Raw genomic sequence first — 16,036 nt, 5'->3', positions numbered from 1 at the left:
AATCCACCTAGTGGGTCTCTGCGAACATGTATAAATAAAGCAGGGAAAAACAGGAAGTAGCAGGCGTCACTTTCACAATTCTGTGACGCTTTTGGTTATAAAATGCTCTTCTTTGTATGGGCCACAGCCAGAAATGTCTGGAAGCCGCTGATTTAATACATGACAGCTAGCTCCCATCTGTGGGAACTCTCCTTCTTGCGTCTCTTGTCATTTGCCTTCCATGGAACGAGTCCTTGTCTGCAGGATGTCTAGTTCATTCTTCTGTGTTTCTTCTGTGTTTTCATCAAAGATGGCCATGATGGTACCCTTTTGACAGAGGATAGAAATGACTTCTTGTGGCTTCCCAGAAAGCAGAGTCAAAATGATGGTGTCCAAATCAGGTAAGACCAGAAGACAGGCTCGTTTGTGTGGCTTGCCCCAAGACTTCTGTGTTGCCAAACAATGAATGGTCACAGGTTTTTAGTGGCACCAGACAGAACGGAAGCTCACGAAGGAGAAGGTTCTGTTGTTCATTGCTCTGTCCTCAGTTCCTAGAATAGTCCCTGGCAAAAGCAGGCCCTCAATAAATACTGGCTGAATGAATAATTTGATGAATTAGGACAGTCTCTAAATTCAAAAAAGAATTACTTATGGACAGACAGGGGCAATGTATTCAACCCTACAAAGAAATCATATTCCACTGAGGTGCAATAAATTCCTTCAGCTAGACATAGAGAACTGGTTACCATGAGAACCAAGAATACGTGTATCTCCAGCTTAAAATGTTTTGGCAGCATCCATCATCTAGAGTAACCACTAGACCTGCCCATGATGTCTCTTCATAGTCAAGTTCCCACCTTCCTTTCTAGAAGCATTTTCTTCTTCCTACTTTCTCCATTTTGAACTCCATTCTTTGGCAATAATGAACTAATTCACAGTCTCCAAATGCAGGTGGCTGCTCTATGACTTGGTGACACTGCACGTTCAGGGTCCTCTGCCTGAGATTCCAGTCATCTTTGAAACCTCAGCAATTTGTTATCACCTTCCTTTAAGTCCCAGGCCAGGTGTGACCTCTTCAGAGGCTTCCCTTATGGCACACCCTCAGCCCCAACCTCTCCATCAAGTTCTCATCTGTGTTCCCGCTGTAGCGTGTGCACGCCAGTGGTTCTATTTCTGTCATCCTGTTGCAATTCATCTGGTTAGATGTTTGGTTCTCCCCATGGGATTTTGAGTTCCTTGAGGGCTATAGCTGATCTTATTCAGTAAGTGTTTACTGGAGGCATGAATGAGTGAATGAATGAATGGATTCATTGATGAGTAATCCAGTGAGTCCTCTTGGGCCCCTCCACCCACCCCAGCCCAGCTAGTGATATCCTACATATGCTACATCTGTAGGGATATACTGAGGAAATTAAAAAAAATTACGATAGACATTCATGATGGAGATGTGGCAGAGAGGGACCAGAAACAGTTAAAATTATTCTTTTTTAAAAAATCAGCCTGCAAGCTCCAAACCTGCTAGACATGGGATGTGAACAAATAGCTTTCTTGTAAGTACAAGATCATAGTCAATTCACAACCTTACCCCCACTCTTTTCTTTACGAAGTTATTGGTTTACAACCCCTGCTTGTCATGTATATCCTGGAAGCAATTTGTTCTTTGAAAATCTGGTTTTGCTGAATACAACCTTGCAGATTCCAAAGAAAAACATATAGCCATACAACCCAACCCTCTCCCTTACCTCAACTAACAGATAAAACCCCTCTCCTCTTTCTCCAGGTTGCTCAGCCTTGGAGCATTGGCCTGCTGAGTCGTGCTGGCACCAATAAAACGCTGCTTCCTAAGATAGACTCGGTGTCACGGTCTCTTGGTTTTCCCGCAACACAGGTCCAACTGGAAGCAAAAAGGAGGCCAGAGGCGACCGTGATCCAACAGGCCTACCACGGAGAAGGTATGAGTCCACTGCCCAGGCATACGCTGTGTGCGTATGGGCAGAGAAAACTCTAGCCTGAGCCCCACTGCTGCCTCGCTGAGGAGCCCCCTTCAAAAGAACTACAGGGAACTTCAAGGCACAAGGCCCCAGGAAACGCTCAGAAGCCTTGATCCCGAGAGAAATGACTTTTTTTTTTTTTTTTTGAGTTGGAGTCTCACTCTGTCACTCAGACTGGAGTGCAGTGGCCGCTCCCAGCCACTGCAGCCTCGACCTGCTGGGCTCCGGTGATCCTTCCGCCTCAGCCTTCCAAGTAGTTTGAACTACAGACACGCGCTACCACACCTGGCTAGTTTTTTGATTTATTGTAGAGATGAGGTCTCACCAAGTTGCCCAGGTGGGTGGCGAACCACGGGCTCAGGCAATTCACTCACCTCAGCCTCCCAAGGCACGGAATTACAGGCTGAGCCACCGAGCCAGCTAGAAATGACTTTCTATATGCAAAGACAAGTTGATCCACAGAAGTCCTTGGAGAGGTGTAGTGCAGGCATCGGCCAACGTTTTCAGTGAAGGGCCAGATAATAAGTGTTTTGGTGCTGTGTTTTGTGCTCCATCCTGTCTGCTGCAACTAAACAGCCTCTGTCCTGCAAAAGCAGCCGTGGCTAATCAGTAAATTACTGAGCATGGGTGTAATACAATAAGACACTGTTTATGGGCACTGAAATTTAAATTTCATACATTTTCACGTGTCACAAAGTATTCTTTAAATTTTTTTTTTTTTTTTTACTATTGAAAAATGTAAAAGCTAGCCTTAGCTCAGGGCTATATGAAAACAGGCAGCATGCCAGATTGAGCCAACTGACCAGACTGGACCCATGGGCCATAGTTTGCCGGCCTCTGGTCCAGTGTGGAGAAGTCAGGCTGTGTAAGAGCTGCAGATCTCCACTCAGAAAGGAAATACTCTGGTTGTTTACCCAGAATGCCCATCATCTGACCTATTCCAAATTACTGGTCTTTCTGTAATTTGGATATTTTAAATGCAAACAGGCCGGATGCGGTGGCTCATGCCTGTAATTCCAGCACTTTGGGAGGCTGAAGCAGGAGGATCGCCTGAGGCCAGGAGTCTGACACCAACCTAGGCAACATAGCAAGAGACGCTGTCTCTACAAGAAATCAAAAGATTAGCTGGGTGTGGTGGCCCTTGCCTGCAGTCCTAGCTACTTGGGAGGCCGAGACAGGAGGACTACCTGAGCCCAGGAGGGGCTTTTCATGCCACTGCACTCCAGCCTGAAGGACAAAGTGAGATCCTGATTCAAATAAATAAATAAATCCCAAAAGCCCACAGTCTTCATAAGAAATTGTATCCAAACAACCCAAGTTTTGATTTTGAATGATCCTGAACTTCCTTTCCATGATTTGGATTATGGAATGGTGTCTTAGTCCACTTGTATTGCCGTAAAAGAATGCCTGAGGCTGGGTCATCTAGAAAGAAAGGAGGCTTATTTGGTTCTGCACACTGTACAAGAAGCATCGTGACAAAATTTGCTTCTGAGGAGGCTTCAGGAAGCTTCCACTCCTGGCAGCAGCCCACAGACCCTCTGGTTGATAACCAAGCTCCAGATTCAATAACTTCATCCTTGTTCCAGTGGTCTATGCCCTCTGCATTGCTGGTCTGCCACACCATCAACCCTACAGTCATAAACACAAAAACCAACGAAAAAGGAAAACTCTCTGATCTCATTTTCCTATGCCTTTCAAAACACACCAGACTATCCCTGAAGCAGCTAAGCCAATTATACTCTTCAGACCAACTCCCTCTATCTAGCATCCCTATGTAGCAGGAATACGGGGAGGATGAGGTAAGGGCCCTCTCTCTATCATGGCTGGGGCACGGGCACAAGGAGACACAGTGGTAGACCCAGTGGTCTCTCCCTGTCCCATCTTCCTGCCCTGGGAACCTTGATTTTGTTCACCCTTTCCTGGTCTTAGGCTCAGGGAAGAGGCCCTTCCCCATCTCCAGGAGACGAGTCTTCATGAGTCTAAGGTTTAACTGTAGGCTAATTTTGGAAATTACATTTCTTTCGTCTGGAGTTTCTGGTGGCTTGGTTGATCATGGACCAGTAATGCAATTCTGACCAAAGAAATGATTCACACACTCTCCTTGACCAAACTTTAGTCATGATTTTACAAGCCCCCGTTTTGACCAGGCCTTGACATTGGCCTATAAGAAATGTAACTTTCAGTACAAATGATTGAACTCTCCACCCCAGCCCCACCACATACACACTCAAAGAAACTTGAACAAACTCTAACATGGCTTCCAGCAGCCTAAGGTCATGTTTCTGGAACGATCCAGCCTCCCTTGAGTTCTTGTCTGAAAAAACTCAAGGTTGCCAAATAATTTACTAACAGTTCCAGTCAACAACCTGATAGGTGCCTGACCTCCCTTTTCAAAGAGCATTAAAAAAAGCCTTAAAATTATAAATCCTTTCTCTGTCCCTTTGAGATGTATACATATCTCCTCTAACATAGAAATTGTCTTTCTCAAAGATCTGAAAGCCATTCTGTTGAAAGTAATCATCGACCAGGCTCGGTGGCTCAGCCTGTCATCCCAGCACTTTGGGAGGCTGAGGTGAGTAGACTGCCTGAGCCCACAGGTTTGAGACCCATCTGGGCAACTTAGCGAGACCTCGTCTCTACAATAAATCAAAAATTAACTGGGTGTGGTAGTGCACGCCTGTAGTTCTGGCTACTTGGAAGGCTGAGGCAGAGGTCAAGGCTGCGGTGGCCAGGAGCGTTCCACTGCACTCCAGGCAACAGAGGGAGACTCCAACTCAAAAAAAAGAAAGAAAGAAAGAAAGTAATCATCGGAAGGATAAGAGCTTGGCCTCCCAGTCTCTGTGGGAAGGTAGGAGCCTAACTTCTGGAAACTCCAGTTAGCACATGGAGATGCCCTAAGCACACCGACCAATACTTCTGCCTACTTTTTATAATTTTCCACTTCCTGACTTTCTCAGGCCCCCGCAGGTTCTCCCTCATTCTCCCTCTAAAACACCCAGTCGCCTCTACAGGGGTCGGAGGTGAGCTCGATTCTACACCAAAGTGTCTCTCCACGACCGCAGCAGCCGTGAATAAAAATCTATCTTGATCAGCTTTCACTCACGTCTGGCTTTGTTTTTTTCTTTAACATAAAGACAAACATAAGTCTGCTAAAGGGTAGAATTTTTTCTCTCTGATTTAAAACAAACTGAAACAAACAAAAAATCCCAACAGCCCAAGACTACGAAGAAATTTGAGGAGAAACCCGTCCATTAGGGATAAAGCAGCTGTGTGAGGTGGCGATTTCTAGAACTGCAACCTTGGACCATGAGTGCACAAACTTAAGGGTCAAGCGGGAACCTAGCTAGCTGCCAGAACCTAGACAGCCTGAGCCATCCAATGACACTAAATGACCAATCCCAGACCCACCCGGGCTCCTGGTTACAGAAAAGCGATAAATCCCCTACTGCTTAAGCTGCTTTGAAGACAGTCTCAAAGCCAGATACAGCTTCGCTGACTCACCCCAAAGGGTAAAGAGCTCCCCAGAGGAGGTGGCATGGGAGGAGGTCATGCCTAAACTCGACTGTAGGGGGCAGGAACTGAATCCAAAACTTTAGTGGAGAAAAAGGGTCTACTGTTCCACATACGAAACCGTCTGTGTGTCCACGACGTAACAGACAAGGCCCAATTCTAGATTCTGACAGGGTTGGGTGCAGGGAGATAACGATGTCATCAGAAGCCCCTCTCTTTGCAGCTCTGCTCTGTTTTCCCTGACTGATGTCAACTGCCTCCTTGGTAGGTTTGTCCTGTGTCATGGTGAAGATGGTCACCAGTGACGTCCGACTTACACTCCTCTAGCCTACTAATCCCCTGGAGAACAGAACACCTTTTTCCTTATCATCCCAGGAAAGGCGTCACTGGCCTGGCTTAGATCTGCGCCCATTTCTTAACCACACACCATGGCCAGGGAAAAGAAGTTCTTTTTATTATTATTTTATTTTTAGAATCAGAGTCTTTCTCTGTCACCCAGGCTGGAGTATAGCGGGGTGATCCTAGCTCACTACAGCCTCAAACTCCAGGGCTCAAGCAATCTTTCCCTCAGCCTCCCAAGTAGCCAGGACTTCAGGTGTGCGCCACCATGCTGGACTTTTGGGTTTTTTTGTTTGTTTGGTTTTTGGGTTTTTTTTTTTTTTAATGGCTTTGTTGCCTAGGTTGGTCTCAAACTCCTCACCGCAAGTAATCCAAGAAGCCCCAACAGGTCAGGTCTAGATGCCAGGGATGTGATCAACCCAGTGGGAAAAGCTGGCCAAAGAAAAGTCTGGGCACTATTGCCAAAAGCCAGAGGCGGGCAAAAACAGCAGGTGTTGCCACATGGGGGAAATGAAGGCTCTAAATCTCAGACTCTCACCACTAGATGACGACCACTGCCCTAGACTAGAAATGGCCCCACCCACCCACCCATTGTTTTACAAGCTACAAAGTTTAGGAATATGCTTCATTATTCCTTCCCACGGTGCCTGGCTTATAACAGACACCCAACAAATGCGAATTACCCAAATGCACTACCATTTATGTCATCAGGAGTCAGGGTGAGCCAAGGATCCCTGCATGGGACACCATCATTATGGATGCAGCAACTCCTCTACCCTAAGAGCAGAATGTCGGAGATGAAAGGACCTTACAGACCATCCACTCCACATTCCTTAGCTCACAGTTAACCAGAGGCCCAGAGAGAGGAAGTGGTGTGGCCTGGATCTCAGGGTGGTCAGCCTGGTCAAAGCCCGGTCAAAGCCTGGGCCTTGGTGTGATGCCTCACGCTGTAATCCCCATACTTTGGGAGGCCGAGGTGGGAGGAATGCTTGAGCCCAGGAGTTCAAGACCAGCCTAAGCCACATAGTGAGACCTCATCTCTACCAAAAAAAGATCAAAAAATTAGCCAGGCATGGTGGTGTGCACCTGTAGTTCAGGCTACTTGGGAGGCTGAACCTAGAAGTTCAAGGCTGTGGTGGGCTGTAATCATGCCACTGTACTCTAGCCTGGGCGACACGGGCCTGTGCTTTCCAGGTTAGCACTTACCATTGTGTCCTGTGGCATCCAGAATGCTTACATTGAGACCCAAGGAAAATGACAATTTCCTTTCGTAAGCGTTCCCTCAGCCTAGCTGTACTGTCCTTGAAAGCAAAAGCAGTGAAAAGCACAGACACAGGCTTCTGACTATCCTTTGTATTTTTATCCTGCAGCTCTCCAGACCTTTGGGATTATTTGATGGTTTTAGTGTTTCTTTTGTGTGTGATTGGAAAGAAATGGGGCAAGGAGCCAGAATGGAGGAAGATGCAGGTAGGAGAGAAAGAAAGATCACTGGAACCCAGAGAGATGTGCCTGGGCCCTGGTGCCTCCAAGGATGGAAATTCCCCGTCCCAGGGTTCAAGGCTCATTTGCTTATTGGCCGCAGAAGGCAGCAGCCAGGCAGGGAGATTTATAATGTGACATTCCAGCCCTGAGCTGTGTTGAATAAACAGACCCAAGCCCACAATACTTGACGTGCCCCCAGTGCTTTTGTGCTAGGCTCAAGAAGCTTTCCCACCACCATGACAAATTACACAGAAACAAAACACGGGGTGCAGTCTGCAGTGGGGAAAGGCGAGAAATGTGGAAGATGGCCAGACGGCCCCGGGGGCTGGAGGCTGCACAACCCTCCCCTAGAGTCAAAGGTTTGGGGACAAGTCAACACAGATTCGGAATAGCTCGGCTGCCTGGCAGTGTATCTTCCCTGACGCCCGGAACGAGCCAAACTGACCAAACCCAGCAGGATAACAAGTGGGGGCGTTCTGGAGATTGTCACATACTCAGTGCAAATGGGGGCTTGGGGGTTCCCTTGGGGCTTCCCTACCCTCTATTCTCAGAAGATAAAACCTCAGTGAGAGATAACCAAGAGGCAGAAGTGCCTAACAACAAGAGAGAAGCCAGAAATATACCTTCCCCTCAGCAACCTGGATGGCCTCTGAGGTGTCTGTAGGGAACACCACCTTCCAGAAACTTCTCTGCATGGTGCTGTGTGAGTGTGGGCTCGGAATCCCACAGACCCGAGGCCCAGCCCAGATTCTGCTGATTTCTGCGGTTTGGGCAAGGGACTCCATCCCACCAAACCTCGGTTTCCCCATCTGTGAAATGAGGCTCATCACAGCAGCCACATCGCAGGGTTGTTCTAAAGACTGTCCCAACAGCCTGCCAAGTGACCGCTGCCTACTAAATCCACTCTGCCCAAGAATGTGTCAGGAAGGAGAGAGGCAGGTGCATCAACTCATTGCAAAAGACCAGTATTTCCTTTACAGCCAAATAACGATGGGATCCAACAGCATTAACAGTGGAAAAAGAAAAAAAAAAGTTGCTATCGGTCTTAAATCATCCCAGCCACAGCGTATGTTGCAAATCTATTTATAGCAATGGTCATTTTGGCATAAACAGTTTTGGATTTTGCGGGGGGGGGGGGGGTGGCTTCTTCCCCGAGGCCTCTCAGGACTGATTTCAAAGCCCATTCGACTGATTTCAAAGGCAGGCTTTGCGTGAGGACGTGAATGGAACTTGAAGACATCCATCTCATGGTGGCCACAGAGAGGCCCTCCCACCCCAAAGTCATCAGATAAAACCTGCAGAATCTCCATTTTTACCCTCTCCTCGGCAATCCAGGTTTGTCCCGACCAACTCCTCAAGAGGCCTCCAAATAGCTGGCTGCAGTCTGAACTTAATAGAAAACACTCTGGCCATGGGGAGAGCCACCCTCTTTGACCCATTTTTGAAAGGCATGCATGGGAGGAAACGTAAACCCTTGACGGAGGCAAAAATGATGACTTGGACGTGTATTCACTAAATGCCAAACCAGAGAGATCGGCACACATCACGTTTTATGAGTTTGATTATACACAATGCAATGCTGCTCCCTGAGAAGACTGAAAGTAAAATTTGATGAAAGGCCAAGACGAATAAAAACAGAAAACTGCTCTTTTCATGCCAGAGTGAGAGCTGCAAAGTTTCTCCATGCCTTCTTTGGCTCCCCTGAAGTGGAAGGATGTGATATGACAAATTCTCCTGTCACACAGACTCCCTGCCTTTACGGGCCTGCGCTTGGCAGTCAAGAAAAACACACCACGAGCCGATCAAACCTCCCAAATCTCTTAAGACTGCGAGAATAAAATTTGATGTGCTCACATGAAATGGGCTTTCCCATTTAGAGCTGCTTTTCCCTCTTCTCTTTTAAAGACTTGAACGGCAGTTTTACAGCTGTCGCCATCACATTTCAAATGCCACCTCGAGTGGTCAGAACAAAACACTAAGTCCCAAGTGGCAGAAAATGCCATCAGAGATAACAAGGGCCTTCTTTAAGTGTGAAAAACACTCACAAATCATTCAGAATACACAGAGTCAAGTTTTTCTCAAGTCATGTATCAAACATAGACCAGAGAGATTATTTTTAGTTATGCTAAAGCTTGGAAAGCTGACTTTCTCCTTTTTTAATTTTTTTTAAGCTAGGATTGCTAGAGCTTTTAGACGGTTCCTTCCAAGTGTCGTATGTGTTTCTCATAAAGAGATGTTTACATTTACATACCTATACACAACGCTATTCTCTACCTTCTTTCTTCCCTTACCAGAATAATGAAATCCAAGCTTTTTATTTGGTTAAGAGACCTTGGCTGTTTTAAAAAATACACGTGCAGTTAAACACCACTTTTAACTAGTGAAAGGAAATCACTGTGGGAGACGGGAGGATGTGGAGACTGGGTTTCATTAACACATCAGGCAATCACATTTCTCTTTTATTTGGAAGCCCACCCTAACTCCTCCCAAAATATAGACCAAGACCGAACACAGGCTGACAGCTCTCTCTCCCATCTCCTCTTTGCGAGATCTCCTGTCTTGTTTACTGCCAGCATTTTCTCTCTGTCTCTTCCTTGATCTTTGACCACACACACCTTTCATAGTAGCATTCACACTTGGATGACACACTGAGACTTAGCAAAGCTGCATAGGAAGCCCAATCATAACAGCAAACGCACCTCTAGCCCTTCCCATAAGCACTGGTTGAAGAGTTTTATAAGGTCTAACTGATTATATAATACATTCTGTCATCTATTCCTCTTAATAATTTAGGCTCTATGCATTTAAAACAATGAGGAAACGTGTTACTGCATGAGGCAGGAAAGCAAAAGGCACCACACCTCCAGACACGGGATCATCAAGGGCTCGGGGTTCCCTCTCGGTGACTCTCTTGGCTTGGCATTCTCTCTCTCTGCAGTTCTTTTGCCCTCAGGCCAGCTTTCCTCATGGTCACAAAAAGGCTGCACTAGTTCCAGGCATCAACTCCAGACTCAGCAAGATCTAAAGGAGGGAGACGTCCTCTCTTATGGGATCATCATGTTGGTTGCCCAAATCCTTCATCCCTTCTGCTTGAACCCCAAATTCACTGAAGTTCTGCCCGCTTTCATATGGCTGTTACTTCAAGACGAGCTGTCCTAGGAGGTGGGTCCTTATTGGTCTAAGCTAATTAGGAGGCCCTGTAAGTACAGGCAGGTGACACAGCTTTGGCCAATGACATGTGAGAAAAAGCCTGTTCGTTGTGGGAAGGGACACGTTATTCATGAGAAAAATATTTTTTGTTCTTTATAAAAGTCACACAGAAAGAGAGAATGTCTCCCTCCTTTGGATTTTCTTGGGTCTGGAGTTGATGCCTGGAACTACTGTAGCCTTTTTGCAGTCATGAGGAGAGCTATCCTGAGAACTAATGTGCTGCAGAGAGAGAATGTCAAGCCAAGAGAGCCACCTAAGAGGGGAACCAGAGCCCTGATGATCCCATGTCTGGAGTCGTGGTAGCTTTTGTTTTTCTGTCTCATGTAATAATACATTTCCTTGTTGCTTTATTTTTTTAAAATTTATTTCATTTTAAAGATGTGGGGTACCAATTCATGATTAGGTATACAAGTGGTCATCATATAGGTAAAATCTGGACCTATCTTTGGTCCCCATTTTGCCTGGTTTGAGATCGGGCACCCTTATTAATGTTATGTGCCCCCACCCTCCCCGGCAGTTTCCAGCTACGGCCAATCCCTTTCTTATAATTATGGTACATGCTCAGGGTCCACTTATCCTCCTTGCTTTAAATCCATTCATTCCACATCTCCCTTACTTGAAGCCAAAGGCATCCTTAATGATATTACTAGTTTTTCCCTATAGATGAAGAAAGAGCTTAGGAGGGCAAATGACTAATCTAAAATTGCACCACCAGTAAACGTACTAAGAACATGCTGGCATTAGGGACTAAAACATGTACATAAAATTAGAAGGAAGTGTAAAAGAGTGTGAGGGAGTACAGGCCATACCACCCCAAAATACGCCACTTTGGTATATTGATTAATTGAACGGAGGCACCCAAAAGCAGCACAGTACCGAGGTTCTTTCTCTCTCCAAAAGAAACTCAGTTGTCATCGATCTCTCCTATCCTGGTAGTTTCAGAAACCAGGGAGGATTAACTCTTACCACAGGAGACTGGAGGCAACGCCACACACAGACTTTGTCACAAACTGTCATATCTCCCATCTATTCTTCGGAGGGTCCATTCATCTTCCTCCAGAATCATTTACTCTCCCCTAAATTGCCCATATCTCTCCTCCCCTGTCCACTATAAAGAGGGTGTATACGCTTCTAAATCTCACTGTTTGGGGCATATTACTTGTTTTTCTGTGATGCCCTTGTGCACTTAATAAATTTGTATATCTTTTCTCCTGTTAGTCTGCCTGTCGTCGGTTTATTTTATAGAACCAGTTATTGAACCTTAGAGGTTAGAGGAAAGTCTTCTCCCTGCTCCCTACAAGTGCTAAGAAAAGGACTTCCACACACAGAATACATATTCTACACAGGATGTGTATTACATTTACATATACTGTCATAATCACAGACACGCCCCACAAGTAATCTTGAAATTATGGTTAGCAAATTCAGCAAGTAGAGTTTGATGTAAATTTCTCCTCCCAAAAATTGTTTGCTAGATTTTGATTGTGTGTGTGTGTGTGTGTGTGTGTGTGTGTGTGTGTGTGTGTGTGTGTGTGTGTGTGTGTGAGAGAGAGAGAGAAAGATTCCAGGCACCCATAATTGTCACAAGATACACAAAAAGACAAGCATAATTTTTTCTTAAACTCTAACGGTTATGACTATAACAGTGCATCTTAAAAAAAACAACAACAAGTGATTAGTTGTGACTTTCAAAGTATAAACAAGGCCATGATTTGTTGCTAATTGTTAATGCTTCTTTTCTCATGTAATCACAAGTCATTACCATTTGGACGCCAGCAGTCTGGCGTTTTTTATCTATAAGGACACATCATGCAAATCAGAACCCCTGGAGAGATGGCTCAGCCCTGGAGAGGAGGCTTCATTACATACACAAATGTAAAATGGCATGTGAAAAAGTGTCCGCACCCAAGCAGGCAGTGAATGGGATTCAGAATATAATTCACTTTGGTGATAAGTCATTGAGTTCTAAGGAAGCGGAGAAAGAGTCCATTTTAATAACTGCAAATCACTAAGCATCTCCAGCATAGAAAGTGAATCCTCCAACCCAGCCATCTTACCTAAGCCCCCTTTGCAAGCCTTTCCCCAGATGTCCCTGTGGGGGTCCTGCCCCTGCAAGGATCGGGAGTCCCTGGGGGTGTGATGGTGTCAGCGATTTATGAAAGAGAGAAATTAGAGAGAAAGAAAGAGACTGGACTCCTGTCTAGTGCAGAAGCCGTTTATTGGGAATTACAAAGGGTCTTTTATCCCCAAATTTTGTAGTCAGTCTCCCATGTCCTTCACGTGAACACAAAGCCAGGTGCGTGAGGGGCATTCCACCACCCACCAGATGTTTTCTCAGGTATGAGGAAGGACAGACCCAAAATAGTCTTACTGTTCCCTATGCTTGGTTAATGTTCCTCAAAAGCAATGCGACAATTCCTACCAGCATCATGATGTTCTGATAATCAATAACTTCTAAAGTTTATGCATATACAACACCTATGATGACTAACTTAAATCCTATTACCTTTCTATTCTATGCTAATCTACTTACACAATTGCTATAGAAACTCTTAATTATAGCTCAAATCAGTTCCTAAAGAATGTGGCCCAGTCCAAAGTTTACAGTGGGCCACTTCATGGAACAAATGATTATGATCTCACTCAAAATGGCAACTACAAATCTCTAAGAACGACATAACTACTACATAAAATTATTTTATTTCTCAGCCAACATACTAAAAACCTATGACCAGTACTAAGGCTCTTAGATGTGATCCAAGTTTAAACTATAAGTTATCTCTAAAGCCAAAACCACAGTCAGTAGGAAAAAGGAAACAGTGAGTTTCTAAAGTTAGCTGCGTTCCTCCAGGTCTCAGAGTTCTATGTTTAAGCCAACAGGAGTTTTTTCTGGCTTAAGTGCCAAATAAGAAAAGGGAGAGGAAATGGGTTCCACAGCTCCCAAACGCATCCTAGTGGTCTCGGGGTCCACAGCCCTCCCTGATCCCTAACATTCAGTGGGCCTCCGTGGCCGGCTCCCAACACATCCCCAAAGCTGGACCCCACTACATCTGTCACCATCTGTGGGTGATAAGCACCTGGCCGTTGTGAAAATTGCCTGTGCTGGATTCAAAGTCCACAGCATCCTCTCTGGTTTCTCATCCTTTGTCAGTCCCTAACTAACTTTCCCTTACAGACTTATTCTAAATGGTAAAGTCAGTTAGGGTCATCTCCTTCCCCCAGTCCTCTCATTTCTCAATAAAAGGTCTTCTTTATTTTTTGAGTTGGGGTCTCAATTCATCACCCAGGCTGGAGTGTGGTGGCACGCTCACGGCCACCCCAGTGTCAACCTGCTGGATTCTGGCAATCCTTTCACCTCAGCCTTCCAAGCAGTCTGAAATACAGGCATGCGTTACCATGCCTGGCTAATTTTTAAAAATTTATTGTAGAGACAAGGTCTCGCCAAGTTGCCCCGGCTAGTCTCAAACCCGCGGACTCAGACAGTTCACTCACCTCAGTCTCCCAAAGGGATTACAGGCTGAGCCTCCAAGCCTGGCCAAGGGTCTTCTATTACAAGTCTGTTTCCATGGCTTCCTCCAGCCCCTCACTCACACCCCCTGGTAGCAGGAGTGAATCCTGATTGCTGCATTTGGAAACAGGAACTAAGTTTCCCATTTTCCCTTGGAAGCAGGCCGGCCAAGGGAGTTCTTAGTCTAGTCTTCTCATCAGAGCAGAAAATCTTGGAGCATCAGACCCCACAAACATGGGGTATGTTTTTCCAGGGCCACCTGTGCCTCCTGGGTGAATAAGTCCCTCTAATCCTGAGAATGAGAATTGGTTTTCTTGCCTGCTGTGCAAGCCACACCTCCAATGTCACCTTGATCAGTTAAGAAAAAACTAAGTAGGCTGGGCTCAGTGACTCAGTTAAATCGAGCATGCATTAGGAAACCAATAGCTATTTATTGGGCTCCCTCAAATCCCAACATTTTCTAAAATAAGCAGGGGGCCGGGCTCAGTGGCTCAGTCTGTAATCCCGCACTTTGGGAGGCTGAGGTGAGTGGATTGCCTGAGCCTGCGGGTTCAAGACCCGCCGGGGCAACTTGGCGAGACCTCATCTCTACAATAAATCAAAAATTAGCCGGGTGTGGTAGCACACACCTGTAGTTCCAGCTACTTGGAAGGCTGAGTCAGAAGGATCGTCGGAGCCCAGCAGGTCAAGGCTGCGGTGGCCGGGAGCGGCCACTGCTCTCCAGTCTGGGCGACAGAGTGAGACTCCAACTCAAAAAAAAAAAATCTAAAATAAGCAGGATTGAGCCAGGCACAGTAACTCAAGCTTATAGTCCCAGCTCCTTAGGAGGCCAAGATGGGTGGGTGGCTTGAAGCCAGGAGTTTGAGACCAGCCTGGGCAACATAGCCAAACCCCATTTCTAGAAAACTTTTAAAGAAATTAGACAGGGCCTTGCACAGTGGTTCATGCTTGTAATCCTGGCACTTTGGGAGGCCAAAGTGGGAGGACTGCTTGAGCCCAGGAGCTCAAGACCAGCCTGGGGAACATAATGAGACCTCATCTCTACAATTAAAAAAAAAATCAAAAAATTAGCCGGACCTGGTGGCGTGCACCTGTAGTCCAAGCTACTTGGGACTCTGAGATGGAAGGATCACCTGAGTTCAGGACTTCGAGGCTGTGGTAAGCTGTGATTGTGCTACTGCATTCCAACATGGTGATACGACTTTGATTTATTAAAAAAAAAAAAATGCAGGGCACTGCTAGGAAAGACAGGGAGGGAGGAGGAAGGGGAGACATAACAACACAATGGGTACCTGGTCCACATCCAGCGGGAGTGAGGGCCAGCTAGAAGCCCAGACTTCACCTGCCTGCAGCCTATTTATGTAGCAAATCCTCATTTGTACCCCACAACCCTAAAATAAATAAAAGTAAGCCGGGCGCGGTGACTCACGTCTATAATCCCAGCACTTTGGGAGGCTGAGGTGAGAGGACTGCCTGAGCCTGCGGGTTCGACAACAGCCCGGGCAACTAGGCGAGACCTCATCTCTACAATAAATCAAAAAATTAGCTGGGCATGGTGCCACATGCCCGTAGTTCCAGCTACTTGGAAGGCCGAGGCGGTAGGATCACCTGAACCCAGCAGGTCGAGGCTGTGGTGGCTGTGAGTGTGTCACTGCACTCCAGCCTGGGCAACAGAGTGAGACTCCAATTCAAATAAATAAATAAATAAAATGAAAGTAAAAAAAAAAAATTATACAAGTGTGGTGGTGCATGTACTTGGGAGACTGAAGCAGGAGGATCGCTTGAGCCCAGCAGGTTGAGGCTCTAGTGAGCTATGATTGTGTCACTGCACTCCAGCCTGGGTGACAGCACGAGACCTCATCTCTAAAAATAATAAGTAAAAAAAAATTAGTTTTAACGACACCTTACTATGTATGGCACTTGATGGTGTTCAAAGCACTTACCTATATCTTTTTTTTTTTGAGTTGGAGTCTCACTCTGTCGCCCAGTCTGGAGTGCAGTGGCCACTCCCGGCCAC

The 16,036-nt window shown here is 46.1% G+C and overlaps 1 protein-coding gene across 1 annotated transcript in view; it reads right to left on the bottom strand.

The window, feature by feature from the left end:
• Positions 1-207: 207 nt before the first annotated feature.
• CCDC3 (coiled-coil domain containing 3) overlaps positions 208-16,036 on the bottom strand; it is a gene marked incomplete at its 5' end in the record, with an annotated part of 40,406 nt that continues 24,577 nt past the window's right edge. Inside the window, one exon of the mRNA XM_021707380.1 lies at positions 208-306. Within this exon, the coding sequence (XP_021563055.1) occupies positions 208-306 (99 nt within the window). The remainder of the gene's footprint in view (positions 307-16,036) is intronic.

This window comes from Carlito syrichta, unplaced genomic scaffold (assembly GCF_000164805.1).
Source record: "Carlito syrichta isolate Samal-C Ts95f unplaced genomic scaffold, Tarsius_syrichta-2.0.1 Scaffold317080, whole genome shotgun sequence".
Lineage (NCBI taxonomy): Eukaryota > Metazoa > Chordata > Mammalia > Primates > Tarsiidae > Carlito > Carlito syrichta.
Note: the sequence above shows the minus strand (reverse complement) of the source record. Positions and strands in the feature narration are given on the sequence as shown.